Raw genomic sequence first — 24,222 nt, forward strand, 5'->3', positions numbered from 1 at the left:
AAAAAGTCCTTCTTTTTCCCTGAAATACTTCTTGCTCTGAGGTCTACATTGCCTGATATTAATATAGACATTAAAACTCTCTTTTTCTTTATGCTTGCATGATACATATTTTCAATCCTTTTAATCTATTAAAATTATCTAATAATGATAATATGAAGTTAACATATTAACATTATTTATAAATCATAATTTATGATTAATAAATCATTAATTATAAAACAATTTAATATAAATGTATTAACATTAATAGAATGTTAGTTTAACATTATTAATATGTTAATATACATATAACATTTTTAATATTAATCTTAATAATTTATATTATTAATCTGTTAATGTTAATACATTTACATTAAGTTGTTTTATTTATATTTAAAGTGGGATGGCATATATGGCTCTTGAACTTTTATCTATTCTTACCATCTCTGCCCTTAAATTGAAGTGTTCAGATCATTTATATTTAATGTAACTTTCAGCATGGTTGGGTTTTAATATATTATCTTGTTATTTCTTTTTTATTAGTCCCATTTGCTTTGATATTTGATTATTTTTTATTTCTATTTTTTGTTTATTTTTTATTTCCATTTTGTCTCAACTATTACATTTTTAATTACATGTCTACTTTACTTTTCAGCAGGTGCTCTGTGATTTACAAGAATTATTAGCTTATTGATTCTACTTTCAAATAATATTATACCATTTCAAGTATAAGAACCCATTGCAACATTATCCTCTCCTATCTTTTGTGCTATTGTTGTTTCATATTGTATTTCTATGCATGTTATAAACCACAAAATGCAATGTCATTATTTTTCTTTCAATAATCAATAACTTTTAAATAAATGTAAAACTGAGAAAAAAAATTTGTAGTCACATATAGCATGTCTGGTGCTTTTCATTCATTTTCACTTTGATCCAAGTTTCCTGCTAATATATAATTTTCCTTCAACCCAAAGAACTTCACTTAACATTTCTAATAATATATATCTGCTAACAACAAATTATTCTGGCTGAAAAAATAAATTATCTCCCCTTACTCTTTTCTTCTGATATAGTGTTCTAGCTTGACTTTTTTCAAATCTTTCAGCACTTTAAAGATGCCATTCATTTTTCTATGGCTTGCATTGGTTCTTTTTTATTTATTTATTTATTTATTTATTTATTTATTTATTTACTTTAAGTTCTGGGATACATGTGCAGAAAGTGCAGGTTTATTACATAGGTATATATGTGCCATGGTGGTTTCTTGCATCTATCAACCCATCATCTAGGTTTTAAGCCCCGCATGCATTAGCTATTTGTCTTAATGCTCTCCCTCCCTTGGCCCCCCATCCCCCATCAGGCTCTGGTATGTGATGCTCCCCTCCCTGTGTCCATGTGTTCTCATTGTTCAATTCCTACTTATTAGTGAGAACATGTGGTGTTTGGTATTTTGTTCCTGTCTTAGTTTGCTGAGAATTATGGTTTCCAGCTTCATCCATGTCCCTGCAAATGACATGAACTCATTCTTTTTTATGGCTACATAGTATTCCATGTGCCACATTTTCTTTATTCATTCTATCATTGGTGGGCATTTTAGTTGGTTCCAAGTCTTTGCTATGGTAAATAGTGCTGCAATAAACATATATGTGCATGTGTCTTTATAGTAGAATTATTTACAATCTTTTGGGTATATACCCAGTAATGGGATTGCTGAGTAATATTCAGTCATTGCTATCTTTGGTATACTTTATAATGTGTTCTTTTACTTTTGTTTTTAAGACTTTACCTTTATCACTCGTTTTCAGTGATTTTATTAAAATATTCCTTGGTGTAGTTTTCTTTGCATTTATTCTGCTTGGAATTCATTGAACTTTTTGGCTCCGTGGGTTTGCAGTTTTCATAAAATTTGGAAACTGTTTAGCCATTACCATTTAAAATATATTTTATTCCTTCCTTCCCTTTGTTCCTTTTGGACTCCATTTAGATGTATGTTAGACTGTTCGACATTGCCCCACGTGTTACTGAGGCTGTGTTCATTTTTGTTTATGTCTTTTGTTATTATCTTATTTATTGCTGGTGAACAGAGTTGTTTTCATTCAATTTTTAATTTCCTTTCTAAACTCATTTATTTGTTATAAGATTTCAGCTAATTTTTCTTGTATTTTCATCGTAGATCATCATATTGCCTATATGTAATTATATTCCGACTCTTTCCAAATATTTGACATTTTCCTTAAGTTGCAGCACTGCACTGCTAGACTGCCAATAAAACACTACTAGTAGTAGCAACCATTTTATCATGTTTCTGATTCTAATGCTAACCATTCAAGTGTTTAAACACTGAGTATGACATTTTTCTATAAGTGTTGAAAATACTCCTTACCAAGTTATAGTAAGAGTGGCTTTAGAATTTTATCTATGCTTTTTCTTCATCTATAGAAATAACCTTTTTTTAAAATTTAATATCATGAGTTCATCCTTGCAGTCCTATAACAAATCATACTATTTTCACTCTGACATATATTCTTGGATTCATTTAAAATTTCTTTCATTCAGTTCATAAGTAAAGTTAGCCTTCAGTTTTCTTTTTATTTTTTATTTTTTATTTTTTATTTTTTTTGCTTTTTAAAAATTTATGTCGGGGCTATGCATGTTCTATAAAATTTGAGAAACTCTCATCCTTTATTTGTGCTAATTTTTATTTCTACAAGTCCGACATAAATATATTCTCCTTGTGAAATATTAAAACATGGCATATGTAGTAAATTTGTATTGCATCAGATTATCTAAGCTGAAACTTCATTTCCCATAATTTTACATCCTTGGATAGTTACATGCTAGGGTGAGCCATAAGAGACATTTGTAATACATTTAGAAAGGAGAAGTGAAGGAGCAGCAATATTATTTTAGCTTTTGGAGGCTCTCTTCCTTAAACTTCAACTTCTGTGTCAAGTGCATGGTTAGCTTTGTGACTATAGGTGCCAGCTTCTCCTGCAGAATGTCCCCACCATCAAAATTGTATGGCTGGCAGGGTCATGAGCACCTGACAGAGGTTTCAGTCTGTCCTCACAGATTCTAGCTTACCCTTGCAGGTCTCAGTGTGACTTCAGGCTCCAGGACCAGACACCAAAGACATAGCTTTCATCAACAGTGTAAACAGCTCTCATGTGCAAGGACAAAACTCTATAAAATAAATTACGTATGTTTGTTTCTTATGGAAGCCAGGGCTCCCACAAGAAAATACCACAAATTGGGTAGCTCAAATCACAGAAATATATTTTCTCACAGTTCTGAAGGTCGGACAGCAAGGTGTTGGCAGGTTGGGCTTTTTCTGAGAACTTTCTTCTTGAACTGCAGATGGCCAAGTTCTTACTCACGCCATTCTGACTGGCACGAGATGGTATCTCATTGTGGTTTGATTTGCATTTCCCTAATGATCAGTGATGTTGAGGGTTTTTTTAATACGTTTGTTTACTGCATGAATGTCTACTTTTGAGAAGTGTGCTTTACCCAGTTTTTAATGAGATTGATTGTTTTATTCTTGTAAATTTGTTTAAGTTTCTTATAGATTCTGGATATTAGACCTTTGTCAGATGAATAGATTGCAAAAATTTTCTACAATTCTGTATGTTGTCTATTCACCTAATTTTCTTTTGCTATATAAAAGCTCTTTAATGAGATCCCATTTGTTAATTTTTGCTTTTGTTGCAATTGCTTTTGGCGTTTTCATCATGAAATCTTTGCCCATGCTGATGTCCTGAGTGGTATTGCCTAGATTTTCTTTTAGAGTTGTTATCGTTTTGGGTTTTACATTTAAGTCTTTAATCAATCTTGAGCTAATTTTTGTACATGGTGTACAGAGGGGATCCAGTTTCAATTTTCTGCATATAACTAACCAGTCCTCCCAGCACCATTTATAAATAGGGAATCCTTTCCCCATTGCTACTATCAGGTTTGTCAAAGATGAGATGGTTGCACGTGGGTGGTCTTATTTCTGTCTTCTCTATTCTGATCGATTGCTCAGTTCTCTATTCTGTTCTGTTGCACTGTGTATCTGGTTTTGTACCATTATCATGCTGTTTTGGTTACTGTAGCCTTATAGTTTGAAGGCAGGTACCATAATGCCTCCAGCTTTGTTCTTTATGGTTAGCATTGTCTTGGCTATGTGAGCTTTTCTTTTTGGTTCTATATATTTTTTAAAATAGTTTCTTCTAATTCTGTGAATAATATCAATAGTAGTTTAATGGGAATAGCTTTGTACCTATAAATTACTTTGGACAGCATGGCTATTTTTACAATATTAATTCTTCCTATCCATGAGCATGGAATGTTTTTCCATTTGCTTGTATCCTCTCTGATTTCCTTGAGCAGAGGTTTGTAGTTCTCCTTGAAGAGGTCCTTCACTTTCCTTATTAGCTCTATTCCTAGGTATTTCATTCTTTTTATAGCAATCGTAAATGGGAGTTCATTCACAATTTGGCTCTTTGCTTGCCTGTTGTTGATGTATAGGAATGTTAGCAATTGTGCACATTGATTTTATATCCTGAGACTTTGCTGAAGTTGCATATCAGCTTAAGAAACTGTTGGGCTGTAGTGAATGGGCAAAAGCCGGAAAGATTCCCTTTAAAAACCAGCACAAGACAGGGATGCCCTCTCTCACCAATCCTGTTCAACATAGTGTTGGATGTTCTGGCCAGGGCAATCAGGCAAGAGAAAGAAATAAGGGGTATTCAATTAGGAAAAGAGGAAGTCAAATTGTCCCTGTTTGCAGATGACATGACTGTATATTTAGAAAATCCCATTGTCTCAGCCCAAAATCTCTTTAAGCTGATAAGCAACTTCAGCAAAGTCTCAAGATGCAAAATCAATGTGCAAAAATCACAAGCATTCCTATACACCAATAACAGACAACAGAGAGTGCACTCCCATTCACAATGGCTACAAACAGAATAAAATACCTAGGAATGCAACTTACAAGGGATGTGGAGTATTTCTTCAAGAAGAACTACAAAGCACTGCTCAATGAAATAAAAGAAGACACAAACAAATGGAAGAACATACCATGCTCATGGATAGGAAGAATCAATATCATGAAAATGGCCATACTGCCCAAGGTAATTTATAGATTCAATGCCATCGCCATCAAGCTACCAATGACTTTCTTCCCAGAATTGGAAAAAACTACTTTAAAGTTCATATGGAACCAAAAAAGAGCCCGCATTGCCAAGACAATCCTAAGCAAAAAGAACAAAGCCGAAGGCATCATGCTACCAGACTTCAAACTACACTACAAGGCTACAGTAACCAAAACAGCATGGTACTGGTATCAAAACAGATATATAGACCAATGGAACAGAACAGGGGCCTCAGAAATAACACCACACATATGCAGCCATCTGATCTTTGACAAACCTGACAAAAACAAGAAATGGGGAAAGGATTCCCTATTTAATAAATGGTGCTGGGAAAACTGGCTAGCCATATGTAGAAAGCTGAAACTGGATCCCTTCCTTACACCTTATACAAAAACTAATTCAACATGGATTAAAGACTTAAATGTTAGACCTGAAACCATAAAAACCCTAGAAGAAAACCTAGGCAATACCATTCAAGACATAGGCATGAGCAAGGACTTCATGACGAAAACACCAAAAGCAATGGCAGAAAAGTCAAAATAGACAAATGGGATCTAATTAAACTAAAGGGCTTCTGCAAAGCAAAAGAAACAACCATCAGAATAAACAGGCAACCTACAGAATGTGAGAAAATGTTTGCAATCTACCCATCTGACAAAGGGCTAACATCCAGAATCTACAAAGAACTTAGAAAAATTTTCAAGAAAAATTCAAACAACCCCATCAAAAGTGGGCAAAAGATATGAACAGACACTTCTCAAAAGAAGACATTTATGCAGCCAACAGACACATGAAAAAATGCTCATCATCACTGGTCATCAGAGAAATGCAAATCAAAACCACAATGAGATACCATCTCACACCAGTTAGAGTGGCAATCATTAAAAAGTCAGGAAACAACAGATGCTGGAGAGGATGTGGAGAACTAGGAATGCCTTTACACTGTTGGTGGGATTGTAAACTAGTTCAACCATTGTGGAAGACAGTGTGGTGATTCCTCAAGGATCCTGAACTAGAAATACCATTTGACCTAATGATCCCATTACTGGGTATATACCCAAAGGATTATAAATCGTGCTATTATAAAGACACATGCACATGTATGTTTATTGTGGCACTATTCACAATAGCAAAGACTTGAAACCAACCCAAATTTCCATCAATGATAGACTGTATTAAGGAAATGTGGCACATATACACCGTGGAATACTCTGCAGCCATAAAAAAGGATGAGTTCATGTCCTTTTCCAGGGACATGGATGAAGCTGGAAACCATCATTCTGAGCAAACTGATCACAAGGACAGAAAACCAATCACTACATGTTCTCACTCATAGGAGGGAATTTAACAATGAGAACACTTGGACATAGGGAGGGGAACATCACACACCGGGGCCTGTCATGGGGTGGGGAGCTGGGGGAGGGATAGCATTAGGAGAAGTACCCACTGTAAATGACGAGTTAATGGGTGCAGGAAACCAACATGGCACATGTATATCTATGTAACAAACCTGCACATTGTGCACATGTACCCTAGAACTTAAAGTATAATAATAATAATAAAAAGAAACTGTTGGGCTGGGACAATGAGATTTTCTAGATATAGGATCATGTCATCTGCAAACAAACATAATTTGTCTTCCTCTCTCACGATTTGGAACCCCTTAATTTATTCTCTTGCCTGATTGCCCTGGTCAGAACTTTCAATACTATGTTGAATAGGAGTGATGAGAGAGGACATCCTTGTCTTGTGCCAGTTTTCATGGGGAATACTTCCAGCTTTTGCCCATTCAGTATGATATTGTCTGTGGGTTTGTCATATATTGCTCTTATTATTTTGAGGTGTGTTCCTTCAATACCTAGTTTACTGAGAGTTTTTATCATAAAGGGATGTTGAATTTTATTGAAAGTCTTTTCTCCATTTATTGAGATAATCATGTGGGTTTATTTTTTTTATTTTAGTTCTGTTTATGTGATGAATTACATCTATTAATTTGCCTATATTGAACCAACCTTACATCCCAAGGATGAAGCAAGCTTGACTGTGATGGATAAAGTTTCTTATGTGCTGCTGGATTCAGTTTGCCAGTATTTTATTGAGGATTTTTGGATTGATATTCATCAGGGATATTGGACTGAAGTTTTCTTTTTTTGTTGTATATCTGCCAAGTTATGGTATCCGGATAATACTGGCCTTATAAACTGAGTTAGGGAGGAGTTTCCCTTTTTCAGTTTTTTGAAATAGTTTCATTAGAAATGATACCAGCTCTTCTTTATACCTCTGGTAGAATTCAGGTGTAAATTCATCTGGTCCAGGGCTTTTTTTGATTTGTAGGCTGTTTATTATTGCTTCTATTTCAGAACTTGTTATTGTTCTACTCAGGGATTCAATTTCTTCCTGGTTCAGTCTTGTGAGGGTGTATTTGTCCACAAATTTATCCATTCTTCTAGGTTTTCTATTTTCCATGCAAAGAGGTGTTCATAATATTATCTGATGGTTGTATTTTTGTGGGGTCAATGGTAATATCTCCCTTATCATTTCTGACTGTGTCTATTTCATTCTTCTCTCTCTCTCTCTCTCTCTCTCTCTTTAACTAGTCTAGGTAGCAGTCTATCTATTTTGTTAATTTTTTCAAAAAACTAGCTTCTGGATTTGTTGATTTTTTTGAAGAGTTGTTCATGTTTCTATCTCCTTCAGTTCGGCTCTGATCTTGGTTATTTCCTGTCTTCTGCTAGCTTTGGGTTTGTTTGCTCTTGGTACTCTGGTTCTTTTAGTTGTGTTGTCACATTGTTAACTTGAGATCTTTCTATCCTTTTGATGCAGGCATTTAGTGCTATAAATTTCTCTCTTCACACTGCTTTGGCAGCATCCCAGAGATTCTGGCACATTGTCTCCTTGTTCTCATTAGTTACAAATAGCTTCTTGATTTCTGTCTTAATTTAATTATTTACCCAGGAGTCATTCAAACGCAGGTTATTCAATTTCCATTTAGTTGTGTGGTGTTGAGTGAATTTCATAGTCTTGAGTTCTAATTTGATTGCACTGTGGTCTGAGAGACTGTTATTATTTCAGTTCTTTTGCATTTGCTGAAGAGTGTTTTACTTCCAAATATGTGATCAATATTAGGGTAAGTGCCATGTGACAATGAGAAGAATGTATATTCTGTTGTTTGAGGTGGAGAGTTCTGTAGATATCTATGAGGTCCACTAGGTCCACAGCTGAGTTCAGGTCCTGAATATCTTTGTTAACTTTCTGTCTCAGTGATCTGTCTAATACTGTCAATAGGGTGTTAATGTCTCTCACTATTATTGCATGAAAGTCTAAATCTCTTTGTAGGTCTCTAAGAACTTGCTTTATGAATCTGGGTGCTCCTGTATTAGGTGCATACATATTTAAGATAGTTAGCTCTTCTTGTTGAGTTGAACCCTTTCTCATTATGTACAGTCCTTCTTTGTCTTTTTAAATCTTTGTTGTTTTAAAGTCTGTTTTGTCAGAAACTAGGATTGCAACCCATGCTTTTTTCTTGGTAAATTTTTCTCCATCCCTTTATTTTGAGCCTATGTGTGTCACTGCACATGAGATGGGTCTCTTGAATACAGCATAGCAATGGGTCATGACTCTTTATCCAGATTGCCATTCCGTGTCTTTTAATTGGGGTATTTAGCCCATTTACATTTAAGTTTAATATTGTTATGTGAGAAATGGATCCTATCATCATGATGCTATCTGGTTATTTTGCGGACTTGTTTATGTGGTTGCTTCATAGTGTCATTAGTTGGTGCACTGTGTACTTCAGTGTGTTTTTGTAGTGGCTGGTAAATGGTTTTTCCTTTCCATATTTAGTGCTTCTTTTAGGAGCTCTTGCAAGGCAGGCCTGGTGGTGATGAATTTCCTCAGCATTTGCTTGTCTGATAAGGATAGTATTTCTGCTGTGCTTATGAAGCTTAGCTCAGCTGGAAATGAAATTCTGGGCTGGAAATTCTTTTCTTGAAGAATGTTGAACATTGGCTTGCAATCTCTTCTGGCTTCTAGGGTTTCCCACTGAGAGGTCCACTGTGCATCTAATGGGTTTCCCTTTGTAGGTGACATGGACTTCCTCTCTGATTCCCTTTAACATTTTTTCTTTTATTTCAACCTTGGAGAATCTGATAATTATGTGTCTTGAGGTTGATCTTCTTGTGGAGTATCTTACTAGAGTTCTCTGTATTTCCTGAACCTGAATGTTGGCCTGTCTTCTTAGGCTCAGGAAGTTCTCCTGGATGATATCCTGAAGTATGTTTTCAAACTTGGTTCTGTTCTTCCAGTTTCTTTCAGGTATCCCAGTCAGTCGTAGGTTCAGTCTTTTTACATAGTCCCGTATTTCTCAGACGTTTTGTTTGTTCTTCATTCTTTTTTCTCTATTCTTGCCTCCTGTCTTCTTTCAGAAAGATAGTCTTCAATCTCTGAGAGTCTTTCCTCTGGTTGGTCTATTCTGCTATTGATACTTGTGATTGCATTGTGAATTTCTTGTGTTCTGTTTTTCATTTCATCAGGTCAGTTATGTTCCTCTCTAACCCAGCTATTCTTGTTATCAGCTCCTGTATTGTTTTATCATGATTCTAGCTTCTTTTCATTGGGTTACAACATGCTCCTTTAGTTCAGCAAAGCTCATTATTACCCAACTTCTGAAGCCTACCTCTGCCAATTCAGGCAGCTCAGTCTCAGCCCAATTCTGTGCCCTTGCTGGAGACCTGTTGCAGTTATTTTGAGGAAGGAAGGCACTCTGGCTTTTCGAGTTTCAGCATTTTTGCACTGACTGTTTCTCATCTTTTGTGGCTTATCTAATTTCAATTTTTGAAGATGTTGAACTTTAAATGGAGTTTTTACAGGGTCTTTGTTGCTGTTGTTGCTTTCTGTTTTTCTTTTAACTATCAGGCCATTCTTCCATAGGGCTGCTTGTTGGGGGATCACTGCAGACCCTAGGTGCCTCGGTTTTTCCCTTACCTGAAGGTATCACCAGTGAAGGCCGTGAAACAACAAAGACGGCAGCCTTCTCCTTCCTCTGGGAGCTCCATCCCAGCGGAGTACTGACCTGCTGCTGGCCCAGACCCTCCTGTAGGAGGTGTCTGGAGACCCCTGTTGAGAGACCTCAGTCAGGACAGATGGATCAAGAGCCCACTGAAAGAAGCAGTCTGGTTGCTTTTTGGTAAAGCAGGTGTCTTGTGTTGGGGGACCCTTCCTCATCAACACTGCCTGGACTCTCCAGAGCCAGCAGGCTAGAAAGGCTGAGTCAACTGAACTGCAGAGACATTGGCTCCTTCTCCTCTCAGAGGCTCTTTCCCAGGGAGAGATCAGAGTTCTGTCTGTATAACCCTGGCTGGAGTTATTGAGATTCCTGCAGGGAGGCCCCTGCACAGTGAGAAGGAATGGATTAGAGTCTAACTCAAAGAGGCAGTTTGGGCCAGCCACAGTGGCTCACACCTGTCATCCCAGCACTTTGGGAGACTGAGGTGGGTGGATCACCTGAGGTCAGGAGTTCAAGACCAGCCTGACCAACACAGTGAAACCCTGTCTCTACTAAAAATACAAAAATTAGCCAGGCATGGTGGTGCATATCTGTAATTCCAGTTACTTGGGGGGCTAGGGCAGGAAAATTGCTTGAACCTGAGAGGCGGAGGTTGCTGTGAGCTGAGATTGCACCATTGCACTCCAGCCTGGGCAACAAGAGTGAAACTCCATCAAAAAAAAAAAAAAAAGGAGCAGTATGGCCACATTCTGGAACAGCAGCTGTGCTGCATTGTGAGGGGTGAAGGACTCCTCCTGTCGGGGCCACCTAGACTCCCCAGAGCCAGAAGACTAGAACTGAGTTTCCCAATCTGCAAAAATGTCAGCCACCTGTCCCCCCAGGAATTTGTCCACCTCAGGCAGTCTCCAGTCTGCTGCACTGGCCAACTGGAATTCTAAGTGAGTGGGTCTTAGCTTGTGAGGTGCAGGGGAAGTGGGGCCTGCAGAATGACACTGCTTGGCTCCCTGAATCTCCTAGAGGAATGTAAGGATGGAACTCCCACCTTGTCAGGATTCCCAGGGCTGGAGACTGAAAAACTCCCGGGTCCCTGTGTGAGCCTCTGTGTGAGCCTCAGTGCCTAGTCTGCTGAGACTTTGCCCAGTTCTGTGTATTGGACAGAAGGCCCTGGTAGCTTGACCTCACGAGGGGATCTCCTGATCTGTGAGTTGCAACGATCTGTGGGAGAAGTGTGGTTTCTAAGGCAGGGTTGCACAATCACTCACAGCTTCCTTTGGCTGAGGATGAGGGATCCTTTGGCTCTGTCCCACCCCTGGGGTGGACCATCGCCCCACCCTGCTTTTCTTCATTCTCCATGGGTTGAGTTGATTGCCTAATGAGTCCCAGGTGCCAAATTCACTCTCCATTTTCATTCCTCTCCATGACAGCCACGGACTGTAGTTGCTTCTAATCAGCCATCCTGGCCCCTCCCCATTTCTATTTTATAAATAATGGGAAGACAATGCCCTAAATGAAACTCCATGTTATTTATCTCTGTAAATAGTTTAGCCATTACTGCTATCCATTAGTCAGAGGCATTTTAAATAATTCTAACACTCTTTGATCCTTTACCTGAGAAAAGCAGTTTAATTAGGACTTTTATTTTTCCAGTGGTCATAGGCACATTTATTAAAATAAAGGGCCTGTGTTTATTTAAATAGAAGAATTACTAAGAAAGAACCTGGAAAATTATATTGTAATAATTTTGCCAAAACTCTTCAACTATTTCTATATTGATTTAGGGAATTAAGTTAATTAGGTTAGATAATACTAACTCCCAGAACAAATATTGTTCTTTGGATTAGCAGAGGAAAATCTAATTGCTGATACTGTGATGCATTTCTTTTGATGCTTTGAAGCTATTCAGTAAAAGAAGCAAAGCACAGTGTACACAGCATAAAGTGCTTCTTTTAGTCTTCTGAGCCACCTTACTCCTCTCTAGCTCATCAAATAATTAACTGGCGTTAGTTTCCCTTTTTTTTCATATTTCCCTTTCTTCCTAAGCAAGGACTATGCAAAAAGTTGTGTGGTTATTAGATTCATACACAATTTGTGTACTTATTGTGATCTGAGATGTTAAATGATTATATAGTGGTCAGGGTGATGGCAGCAAATTGTTGGCAAACTCAGATGACCAAAAAGAATAAAAGCACTATTTACAAAGATATGGGCAAAATTAATGGAAACCAACATGGGATGGTGAAGCATCCCTGGGTTAGCAACAGTGGGAAGCCATTAACACCATTTGGCACAAAAGAAGATACGGAAGGAAGCAATTCCTAGAGCAGGGAGTGCTGCCAGACCCTGGAGAGAGTGCTGTAGCTAATGGAATGAGAAGATGACCAAACTTAAGGAAGGTATCTGCTTCTAAACCACAGACAGTAGGAAGATGACAGGGAATAAATCCTCTAACCACTTCCTTCCAGCCCCTTGAACTCCAGCTGGTACCTCCTATTGGCTGAAACCAACCCAAAGCCAAAAGCTCCTGATTAATGACCATGAAGGTCATTGTCCAGGGGCACATATAAAGAGAAGTGTAGAGAATGGATCTGGCAGAGATTATATGATTATTTGTATGTGAATCATTGGTACTAACTTTTTATGAAGATTAATTGAAAACTTTTGGGAGCAGAAAAATATCCTACACAATACAAGAGTACGTGGAAGATAGTAAATGTTTGTAAAATGCTTGCTGAATAAATAAAACTTAGACTGGACTATAAGCATTATATACTCAGGTTTCTGAGGTCAAGTCTAGAACAGATTTTTACTTAAACTCTTAACAGTGTAGGCAATATCTATTACATCAGGCGCTTGGTGAAGGATTATCAACTAAAAAGGTGGCTACATAAATATATGGGTGCATATATAATCAGATGAAAGTATAGATAACTCATAACATTTTATATACATTAGGAAACGTGAATGTAAACTAGTCCAACTGTTTCATTTTGCAGGTAAAAAATGGAATTTCAAGTTGATTAAAAACACAATATTGCAGAGTTAGAACCCAAAAAGTCTCATGACTCTAACCTCGTCTAATTAAAATGCTACCTCTAATTTATAGTTTACAATTTGTTTCATTCAAATAAATTCAAGAGATCTCTTGTATAACATTGTGACTACAGTTAACAACAATATATTGTGTTCTTTTAAAATGTCAAGAAAATAAATTTTAAGTGTTATCACCACAAAAAAATGATAATTATGTGAGATAATACATATGGTAACTTGATTTAGCCATTCCACTATATATATATATAATTTAAAACACCATGTTGTATATGATAAATATCGACAATTCTGTTAGTTAAAATAAAATAAAATGTTTTAAAAATTGTTCCATTCAAATCAAAGTCAGTTACTGATGATGATGATGAGAGAGAGATAGGAAAAGCACAAGTACCAGCTCACTTAGCATGATCCATGATTTGTGAAACATGCTTTCTATACTACTGAAAGAATGTTGAGGAGTCTACTTGTTTCTGGGTGACCTAAGTCCACAATGAACTTGCATCCACAGAAAGTATTTGAGAATGTAGGTCTCTAAAAATAACAGCACTTTAAAAGTTGTCATTAATCACTCCATATATATATGTGTGTGTGTATATATATATACACACACACACGTATATACCTGTCTAATTACCATTATTCACCTAAATCTTCATCTTATTTTTTATGAAAGTACAACAAAAATAAGCTTAACCAATGCCAAATGTAAAAGTAAATTTCTTTGTCATTTCCCCAAACGTAATTACCATCTTCCATTTTGGAAAACTTTAATGAATTCTGATTGATGGGCTGGGTGTGGCGGCTCACACCTGTAATTCCAGCACTTTGGGAGGCTGAGGCTGGTGCATCACTTGAGGTCAGGAGTTCGAGACCAGCCTGGCCAACATGGTGAAATCCTGTGTCTGCTAAAAATACAAAAATTAGCTGGGTGTGGTGGTGCAGACCTGTAATCCCAGCTACTTGGGAGGCTGAGGCAAGAGAATCGCTTGAACCTAGGAAGCGGAGGTTGCAATGAGCCAAGATGGGGCCACTGCACTCCAGCCTGGGCAACAGAGTGAAACTCTATCTCAAAAAAACAAAAAAAAATTCTGATTGTTGAAACACAAATCATTAATTTCTCATCTGTAATTAATATTAATGTTTTAGGTCCATACATGAAAAATTGTGCCTTAAAAAATATTAAAACATTTCTTAATAATACTAGGTTTAAGTTTGCCAATCTTCCACATATGCTACAAAGATGATTTTAGTCTATCAAGATGTTTATTGTGTATATTTCATTTTTTGTTTATTTAAACATTCTAAAATTTAGATGCAAACATTGTTTAGCAGCATCACTTTTTTCAGTGTCTTGGATGCAAGGCATAAAACTGGCTCTCATGACTTTAAATATATTATCTGTATAATATTGTAAAATTTTGCTTTCGAAGCCAGGAGCTATGTTGGAAATACCATCTACATTTATTTTTTAAGTGTACTGAAGAACAACACTTTTGAAACCTGTAATCCATATTTAAGTGAAACGCCACTGTAACCAATCTTTGAAATCCAAAAGTGTCAATCCACTAAAATGCAGTTACTTTATTGCAGTTCAGAAGTGTGAGGAGTTGGTGACAGGATGCAAATCCTTCCCAAACTGATGTGGCATTTCACCACTTAGTGGCGCTTGTTCTCTCTAGCCTAAGTAAGGATAGGGCAATTCTGGGTTCTATGGCGAGCACAGCCGAATCTCCAGGTAAGTGTCCATTTAGTGGGCCTGGTGGGAGTTTGGCTAGGAATATACTGGGACTTAGGGAGCCATCGTCCACTTCCCAGCTTCCCACTACCGGTGGCTTGTTAATTCCTGCGCGTCCGGGTTCTCCCCTGGCAGAGGACTAGAACTCCACTCTGTCGCCCACCACCCTGCAGCGGGAGTAGTTGGGGAGGGGAGATTGGCTATTGGGCAGAGGAAAGCAACCCATTAGGTCCAATTTCGCGCCTTTTTTGTGTGTATATTTTTACTATCAAAATTGGTTGTGATCATCAACTCGATAAACATGAATCAGGAATATGTCTGTACTTTCAGAATCAATTAGTGTGAAGTTCGTGAACCCAAATGCCCAATATAACACCGAATTGGTGTAAAGATACCATCTTCTGTTCTTTAGTATACCAATTGGCAAAGCAGGGAGAAACAGGTGTCCGTCCTAGATCACAGCCGGAGACTTCTCAGCAGGCCTCCTTCTTCGCAGAGAGAGGCTTTGGAAGGGGAGTGGGCTGGGAGGAGGCAGGGGACGCCGAGAAGCACAAATTCATGGCTCCCCAGTGAGTGTGCCCGCACGTGTTTCTGCGCTGGGTGACTCGAGGGGCCCAAGTTCTGTCCGGACGGGGGAGCGCGGGGCGGTAAGGACCTGGCAGTTCACCTCGCCAGCGGCTTTAGTGTCGCCGTCCCGAAACCGCGGAGCCTGACAGCTGAGCTGTCCAGCGCCAGGGGGCGACCAGCCCACGAAGCGGGGACTGGAGGAGGGACCAAGGGACGCGGGGCGGCGGCTACTCTGCCGCGCTCCGCCCTTACCTCCAGGTAGTACAAGTCCACAGTAGTGATCTGCGAGTCCAGGAAATCTTCATAGGTGTTGAACTGAGTGACAATATTGTCCAAGGCCTTCAGACCCTCTTCCTGATCCATGGTGGTATCCTGGGCCGAAGCGTCCCTAGCAACGGAAGCAGGAGGGCAGGGGCAGGAGGTTCCACCCACTTCATTCCTGCCAATCAGTTGAAGCCGGTGTGAGCTTCGGAAGTTAATCCCACCCCCCGGCGGTTTGTTGCAAAGTTTCTGGCTTCTGCCACACTCCAGAAAGCTTTCTGGAATTACCCACTCTAAGTTCAGGTCAGCTACCCATCCACCAACTCAGACTTCGCTGAACTGTTGAGCAACCAGAGAGGTGAAAACTGCAATCCAAAGTTAAAAAGTGTGACACTGCCTATTTAGACAAAATATTAGGAATCAGCTCCCAATTGCTTTCTAAAACAATGTTATGCAAGACAAAAATACCGAGATATTTTGCAAAAAGAGTTATCTCAAAAATCAGTCTATCAAAATGGTGTTATGACAAGGACAATAATAAAATAATGATTTTGTTAAATTATTTTAAAAGTTATAACAAAGGTAAATTATTGCTAATGTTTGTGTACAAGAAGCAATTTATGAAATTCCCAAAGGAAAGAAACTCAATCAAAGAAATATCTTCGGAGACATTTTTTGGCACCAAGTTCTTGCTTTCACTTATTTTACTATTTTAGCACAGTTGAAAAATTGTGCTGTGTTGAAGCTGCCCTTTTTAAAGAATAAAATATCTGTGAAATCTTATTAAATAAAGTCTTTTACTGAAGATTTTTGGTTTTCTTCAGAACAGTATTGTGTTCTTAAAATATGAATTTAAAGTAATCCAACATAGCAGCTGGCAAAATATATTCAGAACCAATCTTTGGATTTTAATATTTTATAAACCATCCTTGGGAATTAGTATATAGTACAATTCTAAGCCTTTAACTGTTGCTCTCTAAGTACGTTTCTAATTCATCTTGAAGATTTTCACAGATTTACTAACAAAATTTTAATGAAAACATCTGGTAAGATACTTCAGTTAGCTTTCCTAATTTAAAAAGGTCATCTTAAAAATTAGGATGTCATGAATTGCGAATTTTAAGTGATATAGACACAATCTTTAGGGTGCTACTAACTTTTTTTTGTTTAATGAATGTATTCTGACATGTTTTTAAAGATATTTGGGGCCTTATTTTTGAATGCAATTTAATTATTGAATTTGGGAAAATAAAAAGGAGATAAAACCCCGGACACTGGTAACCCATCAAAAGTCATAATAGGCCGGGTGCAGTGACTCACGCCTGTAATCCCAGCACTTTGGGAGGCCGAGGTGGGTGGATCATGAGGTCAAGAGTTCAAGATGAGACTGGCCAACGTGGTGAAATTCTGTCTCAACTAAAATTACAAAAATCAGCCAGACGTGATGGCAGGCACCTGTAATCCCAGCTACTCAGGAGGCTGAGGCAGAAGAATCCTCCTGTATCAAGATTTCATCACTTTTAAGAAACAGTAAAGCATCTACAGAATGTTTGGGTTTATTAAAATAGAGCATTTTAATGAAAAGGATCTATATGTTAGTAAAATGTGAGGTCATGGTTTGGCTATATATTTTTCTATTATGATCAATTGTGATTGTGCATTTTTTAGAGAAACCTCATTAAATTTGCCATTTGGTCAACATTCTTTGATGAAGTAATCTCTACAGCATCTAAATTTAAACAATCAGGACATTATTTTCAGTCAATGAGTCTAGAAATGTCTTCTAACTCAAAGCACGGAGGCTGATTTTCAACAAATCAGCTTCTCTATTAATATCGAGAACATTCATGAACTGATCCTTGTTCCTCACAGTAAGGCTACAATTACTAGTAAGCATAACTCAACTGTCTTTTTCTAAACTTTCAATTTAACTTCAGAACCACTTCCAGACCTGTGCCTGAGAAATTACATGAAAGGGTGGCAACAAAGAAATCAGTAAGTTTCAGCAAGCTTCTCTTTTCATTGCAAGGCCTTTGTTATGATCAAGAAATACTTTATTTTGGATAACATGCATTCCTACTTCAAGTCTAAGATTTTTAAAGACTGAAACCTGGAATTTAGCACCAATCCCAGAAATTCCATTCTTTGCAAAAGGACAAAGAAGGATTATGTATTCATAATAAAACTCCAACATGTAAGAGAGCAGAAACATATGTTATGTAAGAACAACAAAATATATGCCAGATTTAAGGTACTTACTTGGTGGAAGTATATAAAAGAGTTTCAAATTAAGCTCTACACTTTTATATTCCAAAATGTTTGGCAATATACTATGATAGTTGAGAAAATGAAAGGAAAACATACTTTGGTTTGTTGACATGATAGGAAGGGAATGTTTTGCTTATTATGTTAATAAGAACTTGAGGTTCTATTAAGATGTTCTATTAATATGTTATCAAATTGTAGGAAAAATATATATATACTTACTCTATTAGGACAAGAGATTTGTGTCTGGTGTTGCCCAACTGCTTGTTAAGTATCTATGACGGCAGATGAGGGCTATTGCTTAATCATCAGCCAAGGAGAGCTTTTTTGCGCTTAGTAATAATGGTGACACTAAATTTACTTGAGCTATTTCTTGTGATGAGATCACTGGACTTCCTCACAGTCTCAGTTATTCTAGGATGCTGGAGTTCTGGTTCCACTGCTTCTCTGTCCTGGAGATACAATGTGTTCATGTGTCATAATCCAGTAGTTTGCTCCTGCCTTGTCACTGACAGTGTGAAGGGAAAATTCCAGAAGACAGAAATACAAGTATAAGATGGAATTCGTCCAAGGACTGGGGTTGACAGATGTCTGCAGCTGATAAAGATGGAAAACTACTAGTGTGCGATGGGATAGATGATGGGTATGATCACCACAACCACTATTTTGGAACAGAGAAAAACTTGGGCTCTCTGTGGCTCTCTAAGGCATTACCAACAACCTCACTGAAAATTCCCTCAAGATTTTTGGCTACATGGAAATTAGCCTCTACCCTAAAACTCCACTCCCCCTGAATGGACAAACAATCAGAATATAGCACATGTGAATAAATGGCCACCACAATAAATGTGCAGCTGCCAGTTGCAAGCAGGTGCCCAGCATTGCCCTACAATCTACTATGTTATCTTTTTCTTCGATTCACTCTTATTTTCCACTATGGCTTTTTCCACTTTCTCCTCTCTCCTTAATCTTATATCATCCTTTCTCAAAGCAGATAAACTTAACTCTTATACCCAAAAGAAGGAAGTTATCACAGTAGATTTCCCTCAGTCAAATGCTGTATACAAGCTTATTCACATTCATATCAACGTTTACTTCTTCCATTGTGTAAAGGAAGAGATTTATCTCCTCCCATACCTTCACCTCACAGGTTCAATCTCCTTCTGTCTTCTCAAGGTTTCTCACTTTAATTATTCCCTCTCTTTCTTGTTAATTTATCTCTCCCTCCCCACCCCAGCTCCTTTCCCATTTTAAAAATAAGCAAATGATCCCAAAACCCACCCTCACCTCCACAGGCAACTTTAGCTATAGGCTTCCTTGCCCTTTACAGCAAAGCTCTTAGAAAGAGCTATCTACAATCACTATCTCCATTTCCTTACCTTCCACTTTCTGCCCAACATTTTCTAGTCTGTTTTTACTCACTGCTCCACTATTTTCACCAAAGTCAATTATGACATCTTTGCCATTATGCCCAATAGACATTTCTTCTGTCCTCATACTGCTTGACATTTAGCAGCATTTCACCCTGTGACCACTCCCTTCTCTTCAAAATTCTCTCTCTTAGCTTTCGTTACATTACTTTGCACTGAGGTTGGTCAGTTGGTTGGTTGGTTGGTTGATTGGTTGGTTGGTTGGTTTTCCATTAGCTGTTTCTTCTCAGTTCTCTTTGCTAGCTCCTTTTATCCTTACCTCGCTTTTAAAAGTTGGCGAGTCTCAGGGTTCTCTCCTAGACCCTTTGCTGACTCTACACTTTTGTTACTTGGAACTTTCACCCACACTCATTGCTTTACTTACTGCCTTACATGCATATGGTTCCTCTATCTATATAATTAACCAGGTCACTCTTCCAATCACATATCTTACTGCCTAGCAGATGCCATTTGGATGTATAACATGTATAAATGAAATTTTTCCTCTTTTTGTGCCTCCTAATCTTGTTCCTCCTCCACTGTTCCCTCTTTCAACACACAGGTTCCTCTCCTCTTAGTTGTCCATGTGAGAAACATGGAAGACAGTCTTGAACCTTACCTCTCCGTCACCCCAGAAATGTAAGACCTGTTATTTCCATCTCTCAAGTACTTCTCTTGAAGGCTTAAATTTCTCTCCAACCTAACTGACATTGCTTCCTTGCCTACGCCAAAGTTTGGCACCTAAACTCCAAGAATATCATCTTTTCTGGTTTCCCTATACTCTTCTGACCCCTTTCCATTCCACTCTTCACAATGTAGTGTTTGCTTAAAATCACAGATCTCATTAGTCCTCTTTTAAAAACCTTCATTGGCTCCCCATTACCCTTAGGATAAAATACAATTTTGTTCTGTCTTTTTGACATGGCTTACAAGACATTCCACATCCTGACCTTCATCTGATACCCTCTACTGCACACATTACATGTTCCAGCCACACCAGACTTTTTTCAATTTTGAAAGGAGCCTCCACTTCTTTTGCTGCTGGGTCTCAAACATACTGTTCCCTCTGCCTAGGACATTCTTTCACAGTACACACTTTTTCCGTTTACCTGTTAGCTCCCTATTATAGATCTAAGTATAGAGATCGAGATATAGTGTCTTATATGTTCCCAGAGCACTTTCTAATGCCCTTATCATTTGTTGCAATATCTTGATTATTGTAAAGTGTTTGACAAATGTCTGTACTGCTTATTAGAATATATGCATATGAAGGCAAAGATTATGTTAACCCTCTTCACCACTATATCTTCAGCATCTAACGTAGTACCTGGAACATAATGATCCCTCAAAAGTATTTGCTGAATAAAACACTTTTTCTATATATTTCAGTCATTCCTTTTGGAAACAAGGTGAAAGGCACTACAATCCGTATGAGGAACTTATCAAGATAAACAACCTAAATTTTAGCACCTACCTTTTAGAAAGGCACTTAGCAAAACCAATGTAATAATAGCACAAGTCAGAATTCTTTTTGATAAAGAGATATTTTGAAGCACTATGCAAATTCAGATGAGTGAAAAATTACTTCCAACTGGAAGTTGTCATGCAAAATTTGATGACATGGCCTTTGTGCTGAATATGAAGTACTGAGATGGGGAGCTGGGGCTCTGAATAAATGTCCACGTGACTGAATCTCATGTGCTAAAGTTTCAAGGTGAGAAACCCCACGAGAGGTATGTTCAGGGAAGGATGATGAGGGAAATTTATTTAGAGTGCAGGATATATGCAAGAGGGCAGAAAAATAGAAAATAGAAGGGCAAGTAAGAAGTAGACCAGGCTGTGGTCTGTCTGTTTAAGAAGCTTTAACCATACTCTCCAAGCAAAAGAGAGCCAAAAGAAGTGTTTGCAAAGAAGTGATCATCAGAACTATAGTTTTAAAGATTATTCTGACAGCAGTAAATGACTGGAGGGGAGGTAGGAAGACATCTTAGGTGAGGAGACAGAAAAAAAGGGGAGCTTGAAATTGGGAGTAGCTGCAGGGGAGATGTACTTAAGAAACTTTTGGGGAAAGAATTTTACAGCCAGAGACTGATTTCAAGTTTACTGCACATTTTTTACCCTGAAGCAAAAGTCAGAAGATTTTCATTTTACATCAAGTTTTACCTGCTCAAAATAAGAAATACAATGGCATGATTGGTTTTTAATGAAGCTTTCCTGGTACATAATAAACTCAATAATGAGGCACTGACTTGAGGATAAAAAAGAAATTCAGATAAAATCTTAGGAGAAAATAAAAGGAAACATCGTTAAAACCCCAGAGACGAGGTGGAAATAGGCTGCCTCTCTGAGGAATATATTCAGTTCTTCTAAAATATGTCATGATCTCTATAGAATTCCTAAGAGCTTGATCTATTTTAAACCAACATCTACTTTCTAGCTTCTGAGTATAATATCAAAGCTCATCAGGTACTCAAGGATTTCTGCAGCCATGGTAATAATACAACTCCAGCCACAACTAAGCAGATACAGAAAGGGGAAAAAAATCACTAGACTTTCTAAGAGAAGCATTACAGGATGTGGTGCAAATTCCATTAAGAGCTAATTCAACTCATGCTCAGCTCTACTTCTCTGGGATATCAAATATTCTTTGGCTGCAGATTCATTAATCACAATAAAAATGTTTTGATCCATCTTTCCTACTCACTGTCACTTATTGAAGCAAAAGTAAAACTTATTTACCTCAGTAACCAGTAATGTAAATTACTTCAGCAATGTAAAGTCACCAGAGAGTCAGGAACTGTGCTAGGCTTTGAGAGTGCAACCAAAAACTAACACCTGATTCTTTAAATCTTCAAGGATATTATAATTTAGGGAAGACAGAAAGAGAACATGAGCTGGTAGTTGGCTGAATGAAGGAAGGGAAGGAGATGAAATGTATAAAGTGAGAAAAACAAAAATGTACAAGAGCTATGGTAACATGTATGTATGTATACAGTGTACAGCTGGAGTATCCAATCTTTTGGCTTCCCTGGGCCACATTGGAAGAATTATCTTGGGCCACACATAAAATATACTAACACTAACAATGGCTGACGAGCTAAAAAAAAAAAAAAAAATCGCAAAAACGACTGTTTTAAGAAAGCTTATAAATGTGTATTGGATTGCATTTAAAGCCGTCCTGGGCTGCATGTGGCACACGGGCTATGAGTTTGACAAGCTTGGTGTACAGAGTGGAAAATAGATGAGAAAAAAATTGATTCTATGTGTGAAGGACATACCATAGAATCCAAGAGTGATGTGTTTTAAGAAATCAATAGGAAATAATTTTGTATTCTGGAAAACAATGAGTTAGGACTGGATGGCCTCTGAGGGCACAGCTAGCTTCAAAATTCTGTGATAATATTCTAACTTAAACTTTCAACAAGTGTTCAGATTTAGCCTACAGGAAATCACTCAGAAGAGAGGAAAATAGTGGAATTTTGTCATATCATGCATTTTGCTGGAAGAAAGCACAGAATTTTACTAAATTAATTCACGACCACAAGTCTCAACATACTTTGCAATGGTAACATACTGTCTTACTGGTTTATTTTCTTTTTTTTCAAGTCTATTTCACATCTTTTTTCCTATTCAAAATGGTCATCTTCCTTCTCTCTTATTCGTCATTCCTTTCAGCATTACTCCATCCCCACCCCTACCTAACCACCCAATACAACCCTATCTACACTTTTTCTTAAGTATTAATCTAGTCCTTTGTTATGATGAATATAATATTCCTATCAAATGCAACCTATGTCATCCAGTTCTCTGGATGTCATCCTCTCTCACCTTCTCAAGGATTTCATCCTGCTGTCAGTCACGTTCTCCCTAGCTTTATCCACTTCTCCCACTCTGGGTCACCACAACAGCATACAAGCACATCCTAGAATCTCATGTCTTTAAAAGAAGTGAACTCCTTTGACCCCATGTTTTGTTTCAATTACTGTCATTCTTATTTTTGCCTTATTAAAAAACTAATTGAAAGAGTAGTCTGTATTTATCATCACCACTTTCTCATCTCCCTCTTCTCTTCTAAGCTTTCTCCAACCAAAATTTTTCCCCACCACCTGACTAAGATTGTTTTTTTCCAGGTTGCCAATTACTTTGTAGTTTTCAAATCATAGGGATGTGCCTCTACTTTTAATGTACTTGACCTTTCCATGGCATTAAGCACAGCTTGCTGGTCATTCATAAAATACCTTCTTCTCTTAGCTTCCATAATACCACACTCATACTACACTCATACTACCTGTTCTTATTAGCATAACTTGTTAATTCCACCACCTTGGCTAAACTTCTACATGTTTGGATGTTCCAGAGCTTAAATCCTGGGGCCACACCTCTTCTAATTTATAAACTCTCCCTTTTGCCTCACACTACACATCTAATCCATTAGCTAGTTTAGCTTTCTCAACATATATATATATATATTCCATTCACTGTTTTCCATTTTTACTAATTTCATCTCAATGCACTCAGTCATCATTTTTTGCCTAGACAACTATAACAGCCTCCTAAATGGCTTCTTTACTTTCCCTTTTGCTTCCTTCCTTAATCCAGACTCCACACAGTAGCCAGAGAATTTCATTTAAAAATGCATATCAGATTATGTTGCTCTCCCGTTTAAATCCTCATTGATTTCCACTGCAGTTAGAATAAAATCCAAAATCATTCCCTCGGTTTATGAAGCCCTACATTTCTTCTCACCCTGGCTGGTTTTCTGGTCTTATCTCTTACTTCATGCTACCTCAATCCCACTCTACCTGATGGTCA

General features: G+C 37.7%; 1 protein-coding gene across 1 annotated transcript in view; it reads right to left on the reverse strand.

The window, feature by feature from the left end:
• CFAP299 (cilia and flagella associated protein 299) overlaps positions 1-15,881 on the reverse strand; it is a 637,558-nt gene extending 621,677 nt beyond the window's left edge. Inside the window, exon 1 of the mRNA XM_025385785.1 lies at positions 15,728-15,881. Within this exon, the coding sequence (XP_025241570.1) occupies positions 15,728-15,838 (111 nt within the window). The 5' untranslated portion in view covers positions 15,839-15,881. The remainder of the gene's footprint in view (positions 1-15,727) is intronic.
• Between the last annotated feature and the right edge of the window lie 8,341 nt (positions 15,882-24,222).

Source organism: Theropithecus gelada, chromosome 5 (assembly GCF_003255815.1).
Source record: "Theropithecus gelada isolate Dixy chromosome 5, Tgel_1.0, whole genome shotgun sequence".
Classification (NCBI taxonomy): Eukaryota; Metazoa; Chordata; class Mammalia; order Primates; family Cercopithecidae; genus Theropithecus; species Theropithecus gelada.